Source organism: Haliaeetus leucocephalus, unplaced genomic scaffold, assembly GCF_000737465.1.
Source record: "Haliaeetus leucocephalus isolate CR32 unplaced genomic scaffold, Haliaeetus_leucocephalus-4.0 Scaffold92, whole genome shotgun sequence".
Lineage (NCBI taxonomy): Eukaryota > Metazoa > Chordata > Aves > Accipitriformes > Accipitridae > Haliaeetus > Haliaeetus leucocephalus.
Genome location: NW_010972528.1, coordinates 349,061 through 361,899, shown reverse-complemented (window position 1 = coordinate 361,899; position 12,839 = coordinate 349,061). Strand labels below are relative to the sequence as shown.

The following is a 12,839-nucleotide window of genomic DNA, read 5'->3' as shown; positions in this document are numbered from 1 at the left end:
TGTGCTTGCACGCGTGGGGTTTCCCAGCGGTTATGCTCGGGGGAGGTTTTACACGGGTGTTTGCATGTGGGAGGCCGTGCCCAGCGATGCACGTGCGTGTTGCGCGTGGGTGCACGATGACATGCTTGCACACGCGTGCAGGCGGGTGTTTGCCCACGGCGGAGCTTGCTCGTGGGTGTTTCTGCAGGCGTTTTTAGGTGCAGGCGGGTGGCACGCAAGCGTCTGCACCAAGGAGCGCGTGCACAGCGATGCCTGCGCACAAACGTGTTGCAGGCATTTGCGCAGGCTGTACACAGGCATGCTTGCGCGCAAGTCTGTTGCACACAAGCGTTTGCGCGCGAGAGGTTGCACGCTGCTGGTTGCACGAGGTTGTCGTTGCTCATGGGTGCTTGCAGACGTGCACAGGAGCGTGCTTGCTCATGAGGGTTTGCACACGAGTGTGGTGCATAGAGGGGCTTGCACAGGCGCGTGCTCACACGTGGGCACGCTCACACACATTTGCATGAGTATTTGCACGCAGGCGTGCCAGCGCACAAGTGTGATGCACATGGGGCTGCAGCTGCCAGACTGCAGCTTGGCCCCGGCTTCCTTCCAGCCTGGGCCTCTTCGGGGTTTGAGTGCTCCTGGAGCCACCAGTGCCATGGCTGCGGTGGAGGGGGGGGCTGGTGTCTGCTGCTGGAGCAGGCCTGACCCTTCTTCCCTGTGGCTCTGGCTGCTCCCACAGGATTGGCATCGCTCTGCTCCACATCCATGAGTCGGAGGCTGAGGCTTGGGAGGGGACCCAGGGGGGATGGGACATCCCTGCCCAAGGGTCCCCATGGGTGAGCAGGTCCTGGACGGCCACACAGCACTGCCCACCGCATCACCGCATGTCCCAATGCTGGCTCTGTCCTGCTCCCGACCGAGCAGCAAAGCCCCAAACCACCATTTTTGCCTGGTATTTTGCCCTTTGCTGGATGCTTTTCAGCCAAAAAAAAAGGGGAAATACAAGTGGCCAAAAGGATTTGTGTCGCACAGGACAGGGAAATGATGCCATGGGACACCGACACACTTTTCTCCCCCAGCATCAAGCAAAGCAGGGAAAAATAAATCAAATCAAAGCAAAACTGCAAATGCCTGTGCATGTTCTCTCCAAGCCCGGTATTTTTCCACTGGAAACGACCCCAAAAAGCTGGAGGCAGGGGACGCTTTGCTCTCCCACGCCCCTATCCCTGCATTTTGCGCCAGGGAAGCCCAAACCGGCAGCTTTGCTTGCAGCTGGTAAAGCGATTTTGCAGGCGGTTTGGCCAGAGCTGTTGGTGCGTGCCGGCGGGTTGGGGTTTTAACCCGCTCCCGGCACTAAAACCAGGCTTTGAAAACCAGCAAAGTTTTTTCCAAGTGTGTCTTTACTGTTTGCTTGGATGTGAACATCTCGGTGACACCGGCATGTTCGAGGACGCGTTGCCAGCAGCCTGGGATCTGTGGTTTTTGCCCATGCAAAAATCAAACCTCCTTGGCCCAGGGCATGTCACCTAAGGACGTAGACAGTGACCCATCTCTGTGGTCCATGAACCATCCTCCTGGCACCTTTCTCATCCAGCTCTGGGTTTCCAGCCTGGCCCAGGGTGCCTGGCTGTGCCCAAAGGGCTCCTGTCTTCGGGGTGGGTCAGATGGAGGCAGATGGTTGCCCTGTGCCATGAACTGAGACCTGGAGACTGGTTGCATGAGTGGCTGCAGGTGCTGGGCAAGCACAGGGTGGCATCGCTGCCCCGTGGTGGGAACCGGTGTGGTGGAGCTGTCCCCACGCCTCTGCATGTGGCCATGTCCCTGCAGTTGGACCCAGCAGCCCCTGGAACACAAGGTGAAGCCTTTTGGGGAAAACCTAACTGTTTTAGGGAAAAAAAAGAAGACCTTTTTTCCTTCGGCTGGGCCAGCTGGCATCGCTGAGGACCTGTGCCATTGTGGCTGGGGGTGGCGCAGAGGATGCCAGTTCCGTCCTGGCAGTAGCATCAAACTGTAGTATCAGGGAATCAGAATATCTCGAGTTGGAAAGGACTCATAGGGATCAGCAAGTCCAACCTCCTGCTCCTTGCAGGACTACCTAAAACTAAACCATATGAGCAAGAGTGTCATCCAGACGCTCCTTGAACTCTGACAGGCTTGGTGCCGTGATCTCTTCCCTGGGGATCCTGTTCCAGGGACCGACCACTGTCTTGGTGAAGAACCTTTTCCTAATGTCCAACCTGAACTTCCCATGTTGCAGCTTCATTCCGTTTCCTCTTGTCCTGTCACTGGTCACCAGAGAGAGGAGATCAGCATCTCCCCTGCCGCTGCCCTCCTTGAGGAAATTGTAGACTGCAATGAGGTCACCCCTCAGCCTTCTCTTCTCCAAGCTGAACAAGGCAAGTGGCCTCAGCCAATCCTCATAAGTCTTGCCCTCAAGGCCTTTCACGATCTTGGCTGCCCTCCTATGGACACATTCTCGTAGTTTGATGTCCTTCTGATACTGAGGCGCCCAAAACTGCACACAGTGCTTGATGTGGGGCTGCATCAGTGTGGTGTAGAGTGGGACAGTCACCTCCCTCAACCGACTAGCCATGCTGTGCTGGACGCATGCCGGGCCACGGTTGGCCCTTTTGGCTTCCAGGGCACACTGTTGACTCCTATTCAACTTGCCGTCAACCCAAACCCCCAGATCTCTTTCCGTGGGGCTGGTCTCCAGCCTCTCGTCCCCCAATTTGTACGTATAACTAGGATTACCCCGTCCCAGGTAGAGAATCCAGCACTTGCTCTTCTTAAATGTCATACGGTTGGTGATTGCCCAGCTCTCTAGTCTATGCTGATCTCTCTGTCAGGCCTCTCTACCCTCGAGGGAGTCTACAGCTCCTCCTAATTTAGTATCGTTGGCAAACTTACTTAATGTACATTCGATTCCTGCATCCAGATCATTTATAAAAACACTAAAGGGCACCGGCCCTAAAATTGAGCCCTGGGGAACCCCACTGTGACTGGCTGCCAGCCTGATGATGTGACCCTGTTTACTCTAAGTCTTTGAGCCTGACCTGTCAGCCAATTGCTCACCCAACATGTGATGGACTGTCTGCTGGACAGTTTGTCCAGAAGGATACCATGAGAGACAGTATCAAAAGCTTTGCTAGAATCCAAACCCACCACATCTACAGGCTTCCTTTGGTCAACTTGATGGGTGACCTTGTGTTTTGGGTTTGTGTGGCGGGGTTTTTTGGTAGCAGGGAGGGGCCGCAGGGGTGGCTCCTGTGAGAAGGTGCTAGAAGCTTCCCTGGCTCCAAGTCGCACCCACCTCTGGCCAAGGCCGAGCCCATGAGCGACGGCGGTAGCACCTCTGGGAGAACATATTTAAGAAGGGGAACCTGCAGTGAGTGAGGGGATTGGAATGTGAGAGGAACCCCTCTGCAGATACCGAGGTCAGTGAAGAAGGAGGGGGAGGAGGTGTGCCAGAGGAGGGGATGCCCCTGCAGCCAGTGGTGAGACAGCAGGCTGTCCCCCCCCAGGCCATGGAGGTGAGCAGGGGAGCAGATGCCCACCCGCAGCCTGTGGAGGACCCCACACCAGAGCCAGTGGATGCCCCCAAAGATGGCCGTGACTCTGTGGCAAAGCCCGTGCTGGAGCAGTCTGTGCCTGAAGGACTGCAGCCCATGGAAAGGACCCATGCCAGAGAAGTTCATGAAGAACTGCAGCCTGTGGGAAGGACTCACATTGGAGAAGTTCATGGATGACTGTCTCCCGTGGGAGGGACCCCACAGTGGAGCAGGGGAAGAGTGAGGAGTCCTCCCCCTGAGGAGGAAGGAGCGGCAGAGACAACGTGTGACGAACTGACCACAACCCCCATTCCCTGATCCCCTGCGCTGCTGGGGAGGGTAGGAAGAGAATCTGGGAGTGAAGCTGTGCCTGTGAAGAAGGGAGGGGTGAGGGGAAGGTGTTTTAAGATTTGGGTTTACTTCTCATTATCCTGTTTTGATTTGACTGGTAGTAAATTAAATTGATTTTGTTTCTTCCCCAAGTCGGGCCTGTTTTGCCCGTGACCATAGTGGTGAGAGATCCCTCCCTGCCCTTGTCTCAATCCACGAGCCTTTCTTCATATTTTCTCCTCATCCCACCAGGGCCAGGACAGGAGGAGTGAACGAGTGACTGTGTGGTGCTTTGTTACTGGGTGGGTTTAAACCACGACACCTTGTCATAAAAGGAAATTCAGTTGGCTAAGCACGACTTTCCCCTCATGAACCTGTGTTGGCTATGACCAATGACTGCATTGTCTCTCAAGTGTTTTTCAATAACTCCCAGAATAACCACCTCCATCATTTTACCAGGCACTGAAGTGAGACTGACAGGCCTATAATGACCATGGTCTTCCTTCTTACCCTTCTTGAAAATTGGGACAACATTTGCCAGCTTCCAGTTGACTGGGGCCTCTCCAGACTCCCAAGACCGTTGAAAAATAACGCAGAGAGGTCCCATGATGACATCGGCCAGCTCTTTCAGTACCCTGGGATGAACGCTTCTGCCTTCTGCCCTGCTGGATTGACTTGCTACACTTACCAAACTGCAGCATCGTGATGCTCCTGCCCCAGTGGCACCGCCGTGGTGCCAGTGCTGCCACAGCAGCTGGCCAGGCTCCTCAGCACGGGAGAGCAGGGGTTGCTGGTGAGCCGGTGGTGAGGAGAAGAACATTAGGGGCAGAAGGTTAATTATATCAACTTGTCTTTGGGCCATGCCGAATCGCAGACGTCTGCTGTGTCCTTGCAGTTTGGCAGTGCTGGGAATGCTCGCCCTGGTCCCTTACCAGGCTGTGAAAAAGAGTAAGCAAAAGGAAATGTAAAAGCTCTCTTGATTTAATCTGCGCATCTGCATACGAACACTTCCCTTTCTGCTGCCGCAACTGCTACACAGGCAGAGCTAGAGCAGCCGACCCCACCGTGGTGCTGCTGACGCCAGGAGCTGCCCCGTGCCCAAGGTAGGGGCTTTGCCAGAGCAAGGTGGGTATGTGGGGGGCTGGCACAGTGCTGGGGGCTCACCGGGTCACCAAGCTGCTCCCCACGAAGGCAAAATCCACCCGAAGTGACACCTGCACCCTGCCATTTCTGGAGGGCGCAGTAAGGGAATGATGCCGTCTGCAGCTCAGCGGCAGCAGGGATGGCATTTGGCATTACCGGGCTGTGCTGGATGGCAGGGGAGGTCAGGCCAAGCACCTGCATCGGGCACCCTGGGGATCCGAGGGTGAGAAGTAAGAGGGTTATTTACTGGAAAACATCCTAAAGGGGACGTGGTGGCTGTCCCTCACTGGGGGTCAGAAGGCAGCCTGTGCAGGCAGCTGCCCAACATGCTGCCTACTGCGCTGCTGCTCCTGCCCCGGGAGGCTCCAGCTGTGCTGGCCACCACCAGCCTCAGCACCTCGAAGCATCAATCCCATCACTGCATCCACAGTAAAGCCATTTGTGCATCGGGGTTGCACCCCAGCACCACTAGCCTCACAGCCTCTCTCCCCAGCTGCTTTCGGTGCCAGCGGTGTTAGCATGGCAGGCGTTGCCGTGGGCAGCACTGGGTGCAGTGTTGCAATGGATGCAAATCTTGCTGCTGGCTGCCTTCCCCCCACCCTGCACCGGAGACGCTTCCTCCTCCCCAGCTCAGTGCTGGGCCACTGCCAGCAAGCTGCGGCACCACAGCAGAGCATGCCGGTGACCCTTCTGGCTTGCAGGTTGCTTGCTGGGGATTTGCAGCTACGGGCTGGGATGGCAGCGAGGTCCGAGTCCCTGTTGGAGGGGGAGAAGGCAAGAAGCCTTGCCCCCTGCAGTTTTACCACCTTAATGGTAAAATGGACGCAAAGGGCATCTTGCACCCCGGTCGCTGCGGTGCGACCCCTCCTCCTCACCCTGCCACCAGCACAGCTGCTTGGTGCTTCCAGGGTGGGGCTTTGCCACTGCGATGGCTTTGGTGGGGCTTGACTGCTGGGGATGGGGGGGAAGCCGCCAGGACCTCATCTTTGACCTGTGGCCGGTGTGTGGGAAAGGGCCAAGGTCCGGGGGACGTGGGTGGGGGCTCTAGAGAGCTGCCCAGGTCCTCGGTGCCTTTTGCAGGAGAGGAGCATGGCGATGCCCACCCTGCTGCTCATTGCCCTCGTCCTCTGCCTTGCCACCTGTGTCCTGCGGGCTCAAAGTAGGGACATCTCCCATCCCGGCATTGGGCTGGGTGCTTTTGGGGCTCCCTGGACTGGGTTGAGACGGCGAGCAGGGCAGGGTGCCGAATACCAAGGCTCAGCTCCTGAAATGGCTCCATCAGAGCTGAAGAGCAACATGGACAGCCTGGAGAAGGAGCTGCAGCAGGGCTGCAGCAGTGCCCACCACGCCAGGGAGAGGTGAGTACTGGCATCTGCCCTGCTGTCCCCCAGACCCCCCACATTCCCCTAGACCCACAGGGGCCAGATCCTGCTGCACCCTGCCCTGAACACCCTCCCTGTGAAGGTTAAACCAGCTGGAGGAGCAGCTGGCCCACCAGGAGAAATACAACTTCACGGGTGCCATGATCGAGACCTACGTGTTCAAGTTCATAACTGAGCACTTCAGAGGCTTAAACCTCAGCAGCAGGATGGTTAGTCGTGTGTCCCCCTGCACTGCTGGGGCTATTCCCAGGGGATGCCTGCACCCTCCTGGCCCTCCACCTCCAGTGGGAGGTACCGGGGGATGCTGGGGTGGCTGATGCTTGCCCTCACTGGGTTTCCATCATCCTCCAAGGATGCTTTATGCCAGCAAAGCCTCCTGAGATGCGGCTCTGCCAGGGTGTTGCAGGCAGCCATGGCTGCAGATCCCCAGCACCATCACTGTGATAAATCCAGGGGCTTCTAAAGCCGGGGGAGGGGGGTGTTTCTGCAGCCGAGAGCCAGGGTTTCCATCCTGAAGCTTTTTTGATTTACGAAAAGGGAAGCCGTGGCCTGCACCTCCCTGCGGTGGCAAGGGAGATGGAAACTGCCACGGGGAGCGCACGGGGTGACTTCCCCGTCCTGGTGCAAGGGGGCTGCAAGGTGTCACCGCAGCACTTCCCCAGGCCGTGGGGCTGCCCTGCCGGGGAATTCCGACTGCTCCAGCCAAAGGTCCCTTCCTGCAGGACAAGGTAGGTTTTGCAGACAGGGGTGCCTGCCTGCCAGCTGGGACCCCCCACTCGGGACCTGGGAGCAGAGACCATCTGAGGGAGCCCACCAAGGTGTGAAATCCCACTGGGAAAGCATCCTGGTGCGATGCCATCTGTGCCATGCTCGCCCCGCGGTGGGGCCGGCAGGACAGGCGTGCCCACCCATGGGTGATGGACCTCCCACCTGTGGCTTCCTGTGTGCTACAGGCTGGGAGGGCTCAAGATGGGAGAGGCTGCCATATCTGCACATCTGCAGGCAGTGCGGCAGAGCTGGAGCTGCCACTGGGGCCGGGGGATGCTGCGGGGCCACGCCGGTAACTGGGGTGGCTGTGCTAGGGGGGGCAGCCAGGGCAGCACCCTGACCCCCTGCCGAGCCAGCTGAGCATGGGGCAGCTGAACCCATCTCTCCCCTGCCCACAGGTGCAGGATGTGAAGCGAGGCATCGGCGGGAGGCTCAGGCATGCCATGAACTTCCCGGTGGAGCTCATGGAGGGCATCAAGACGCGGGGAGTGGAGCAGAAGCTTGTCTGCATCTACATCCACAGCCCCTGCATCTTCCAGGTGAGCCACAGGTCTTCGCACAGACCCGCCGAGCATCCTTGGCCAGCAGCACGCCCGCCTTGCCACCCCCCCCCCCCGCTGAGATGCTCGGGGTGGGCGGGATGTCCTGGGGACCCAGGACTCTCCCCGCAGGCACCCCACCTGTTGCAGGATGTCCACAACAACTCCGTGCTGAATGACAATGTGTTGGGAGCCTTCCTGCGGAGCAGGCATGTGGCCGGGCTCAGCCACCCCGTGGAGATCCAGTTCTGGCACGACATGGTGCTGGTAAGCAGGACTCCACTGCCGGCACGAGCTGGCGGGGGATCCTCCACACCAGCATTTCCCCTGGAGTTGGGGAAAGTATCCCCCTTTGCATTGGGACCAAAAGGTTTCTGGGGTCCCTGGGGAGCAGAGAAGGTCCCCAGCTCTCCCCCTCTGTCCCTTTTCCACCAGGATGCCTCCAACGCCACCTGTGTCTTCTGGCAGCCTGGAGCCAGTAAGTGTGGCCGCGGCCAGGGCAGGGGCAATGCCAGCTCAGTGCCACCCTGAAGGCATTGCCCGTCCGCCTCCTGGGCAGCCCTGGCAGGGCTCGACATCCCCTCAACGTCCCCGTCCCCTGGCCGCTGTGCCACCCTCTGATGGCAGCTCTCCGATGGCAGGTGTGGGCAGCCCAGGCAGCTGGAGCAGGGAGGGCTGCAAGACCACACACAGGGAGGGCACCGTTATCTGCCACTGCAACCACCTCACCTACTTCGCCGTCCTGCTGGTCCATAGCCCCCCTTCCTCCTTCCCTCTTCTTCCTTCTTCCTCCTACCCCATGCTCCTTCTTCCTTCCCTCCTTTCTGCTTCCTCCTTCCTTCCCTCCTTCCATCTTCTTCCATCCTCCTTCCATCTTCCTCCTTTCCCCTTCCCTCCATCCTTCTTCCTCCTCCCTGGAGGTGTGGGTGTAGGTGGATGTGGGGGTACAGGCTGGATGTGGAGGTACAGGCTGGATGTGGGGGTACGGGGTGTATGGGGAGTGTCCTGCAGGAGAGGGTGGTTTTGCAAGGGGCCCCTCGACTTTCCCAGTGGGTGGGTTCTGCTGTGGGATCTGTCCCGGCTCACCCCCTCCCTCCTTACTCCTGGCAGGTCCCAGCGGGCACCCTGAGCCCGGCCCAGCTGGCATCGCTCACCCACATCAGCACCATCGGCTGCTCCCTCTCTGCTGCCGCCACCCTCTGCACCCTCCTGCTCTGCTGCTTCTCCAGGTAGAGCTGTGCCATGCCGTGCTGTGCATGCCACGTTGTGCTGTGCCATGCTATACCTTGCCATGCTGTGTCATGATTCACTGTACCATGCCACACTGTGCCGTGCAGTGCCGTGCCATCCGGTGGGTGCCCACCAGCACCCCGTGCCCTCCACCCTGTCTTGCAGGAGGCGGCTGAGGAACAGCACGACCAAGATCCACATGCACCTCCTGGCCGCGCTGCTCTTGCTCAACTGCAGCTTCCTGCTGAGCACGCCGCTGGCCACCGGCCCCGAGTGGCTCTGCCGGGTCACCGCTGCCCTGCTGCACGCCAGCCTTCTCTGCACCCTGGCATGGATGGCTGCTGAGGCTTTCCACCTCCTTCTCCTCCTTGTCAAGGTCTACAATGTCTACATCCAGCACTACCTCCTCAAGCTCTGCCTCTTCTCTTGGGGTGAGTGGGCATGCACCCAACCCTGCCTGTCCATGCCTGCCTGCGGCACAGCTGCCCCAGCACAGCCCCACACAGCCTGTCCCTGGGCCCACAGGTTTGCCCACACTGGCCGTGGTGGCTGTTTTTGTCTTCAAGAGAGATACGTATGGGTACCACACCATCCACACCACTGAAGGCTACAGCAATGTGACTATGTGAGTGAAGGGGGGCTGCCAGCTTCCCAGGCACCCTGGGCACACTGGTCACCCCACAGACCCCAGGCACCCCAGGCACAGCATGCACCCTGGGCACAGCATGGACTGCAGGCACAGCACGCACCCCAGGCACAGCATGCACCCTGAACACTCCAGGCACAGCATGCACCCAGGGCACCCTGGCACGCCAGACACACCAGGCACCCCAGGCACATGGGGCTGACCCAGGGCTGGGGCCAGCAGGAGCCAGCCATAGCTCTGCTGGGTGCCACTTTTTGGTGAGCCTGGCTCTGCCGGCTGCCCACCTCCATCTTGCCACGTGTGGGGGCACCTGCCGCTGTGCCCCTTCCACGCCAAGCTCCTTCTTGGGGGTGCTGGCCCTTGTACCCAAGAGAGTCCCCCTCTGCCAGGTGCTGGCTCACCAGCCTTCCAGCCTATTCTGCCACCCTCTGCTATGCCGGCCTCATCCTGCTCTTCAACATGCTGGTGCTGGGGAGGGTGGTAATGATACTGCGGAGTATCCAGCAGCAGAAGGGGCAGGCAAGGAAGGACTGGGCAACGGTGCTGGGGCTCACCTGCCTGCTGGGCACCACCTGGGGCCTGGCCTTCTTCGGCTTCGGCATCTTCCTCGTCCCCCAGCTCTACCTCTTCACCATCCTCAACTCCCTGCAAGGTCGGTGGGGAGCGCCGGGAGGGGCAGGGTTGGGGGATGGGCACCCGGTGGCTTGGGAGCAGCGGGGTCCTTGTCACCTTCCTGCTCCTCGCGGGAGCTCGGTACAGCCATGGCAGTGACGGCGTTGCCACCCACCCACAGGTCTCTCTGTCTGCCTCTGGTACATCACCGTGCACCGCCGGAGCAAGCCGGGCCCTGTCAGCAACACCTCCAGATACCCCGACGCCAGGGTGAAGGGCTGCGAGGGGAGCTCGGGAGCTGCTCCATGAGGACGCAGCATGGTGGTATCCCCCGGGCTCGACAGCCGGTGCTGTGACCCCATGGGTTTCTTCAGGGGAAGCATTTGGGCTGCAAAGCTGGATTTCTGGGTGGCGGGAGCTGCCTGCTGCGGGGGGCTGTGGCTCGGGGCACCGCGCTTCCCTGGGAACCATGGCTGCACCCGTGCCAGCCCCCAGCAGCCCTGCTGCCTCGTATCCCCTCCATTAGTAACCAACACTGACTTCTTCCGCTGAAGGCAGACGCTTCTCATTAAAAGCACCCTTGAATTGCTGATGCAGGTCTCCTCCACCGCTGGAGGAGCAGCACGGATGTGGCTGTGGTCCCACAGCCGGCCGCTGCCACCCCATCACCCCGACCCCATGGCAGGCAGAGCCGGCAAAGCCGGCAGCCACGCTCTGCCTTGTCGTTAGTGAAGGTCCCACTAGATGGCACGAGGATTTCAAAGATGGTCGCAGCTCTGGACTGCACACAGCAAGCAGAGCCGGCCAGCAGCGGTCTGGGCCTCCGGCCATACCGGTTGGCAGTGCCAGTGAGGAGCCCCCGGACAGCCAGGAAAGGACGTCCGAGCCCCCTTGGGGAGCTGCCACCTGGCATCTCACAAGGGACAGGCAGAAGTGGGGGGTCTCCAGCTATAACCCCCCAACCCATTTGGTGCTGGCATGGCTGCAGGCTTGCGAGTGTGGCTGTAAGGCTGTGGCATGCCCAACCCCCCCAACCCTGGGTTTTCACCCACCACAGCACCCTGCCAAAAGCCCTCCTGCTTGCCCCAAAGCCAGCGCGGGGATGGAGGACGCCCGCAGCCCCAGGTCGGCGAGCAAACCGGGCAAGCAGGGCTTCGGCTTGGCATTGGGAGGACGTGCTGGAGTGGAGGAGAGGGTGGGAAGTGAGTAAGTGAACCGGCAGCTCAGCTTACCTCCTGCTCTCACTTAGGAAGGCAGACCCCAAGCAGAGCTCCTCAACATGACCAAGTGCTTTATTGGGGTTTAAGCAGTCCAGCCTGTGGGAAACAAATAGTGAGGACAAATTGCAGGGAGTAAAACCATCGGCTGGAGGCCGCGAGTCAGCCCTGAGCCCCTGGTGCATCCCCATACACCGGGCTTAACCCAGAACTGCACCCATGGCTTTGGCATTGCAGGTGCCTGAGATTTTGGAGCTGGGCATTCCGCTCTGCCTGCTGGGATGCAGAGCAGCATCACAGCACGGTGATGCCAGCAGGGCCACAAATCCACCTGTGGTGACAGTGGGGTCCCCACTGTCCCCATGCTTGTAGCTTGCAGGGTGTGCCAGTGAGGTGCCATTTGCTGGTGCTGCCCATTTCTGGTCCTGTGGCTGGGGACTGGGCATCACCGGGCAGCCTCATGGGGCGACACGCTGCCCGTCTCTGCCTTCCCATGCCGCTCCGCCGAGCAGCGTTTCTCTTTCTGGCTGCTTCCCTGGGCCTGGTTCTGGGCAGAGAAGGAAGCCACTGGCTATTGTTCTTTGTTCTGCGCACAAAGGGCAGCCAGCGCCGCTGAGTTTCCATCCCTCCCGCCTGCGGCCAGGACAAAAGCCTGTCCTGCCGGGGCTGTGTACCCCAGCCTTCCAGCCCGCCAGGCACCGCGGTGTCCCTGGCTTGCGGGTGCGCGCCCGCCGCGTGGCGATGAGCTGTGCATGTCTCACCACTCCGGCGGCTGACTTCAACTACTAAATAAGAAGCCTGGAGGTTTGGTGAGGTGCCAAGCACCCGGCTTGTCCCCCATGAGCCCCACCGTGGGAGAGTTGCATCCCGGCTGTGGCAGCTCCAGCCCCCCGGTTGCTCTTGGGACGCACTTTCCGTACCCCTTCTCCCCATCTCAAGATTTCGGGGCTTGCGGCATGAGTCACGCCGGCTGCCAGTGCCTGAGTACGCACTGATGCTGGTGCATGAATACACCTTGTTCCGGTATCGGGTGGCACTTGGAAAACAATCACTTGGTGGTCGCCTCCCAGCAGTGGGAGCACAGCACCCGTGGGGCACAGTGGTCCCTGGGGAGCTGAGCCTGTTGGGGACCAGTGGGACACGCTGGTCCTGGGGGAGCTGAGCCCAGTGCTGGTGACTGGGGGCAGAAGAGACACTTTTCCCACCCCACCGCACCAGGACTGGGGTCAAAACACTCCCCTAGGTCCCCTGGGAGCGCAGGGTGGGATCCAACCTCCCACCACCCCCAGTGCCCCACAGCACCGGGGCTGACTTGTCCCAGCCCGAGGGCACCGTAGGCAGGAGAAGGGGGAGCCAGTCCATCTAACCTCCCCAAGGAGAAATAATCCTGTTTACCTTCCCCTGCCTTATCGGGCAGGAGGCCGGTGCCGAGCTGC

General features: G+C 60.1%; 1 protein-coding gene across 1 annotated transcript; it reads left to right on the top strand.

The window, feature by feature from the left end:
* The first annotated feature begins 4,891 nt into the window (after positions 1-4,891).
* Positions 4,892-10,495, top strand: GPR114 (G protein-coupled receptor 114). Its single transcript, XM_010585177.1, is given in 13 exon segments — positions 4,892-4,969; positions 6,090-6,168; positions 6,292-6,367; positions 6,474-6,600; positions 7,564-7,698; positions 7,849-7,965; positions 8,134-8,176; positions 8,340-8,446; positions 8,809-8,927; positions 9,094-9,439; positions 9,441-9,553; positions 9,964-10,226; positions 10,368-10,495. Coding segments are annotated over 12 exon segments (1,644 nt in total). The 5' UTR covers positions 4,892-4,969; positions 6,090-6,098.
* Positions 10,496-12,839: the final 2,344 nt, after the last annotated feature.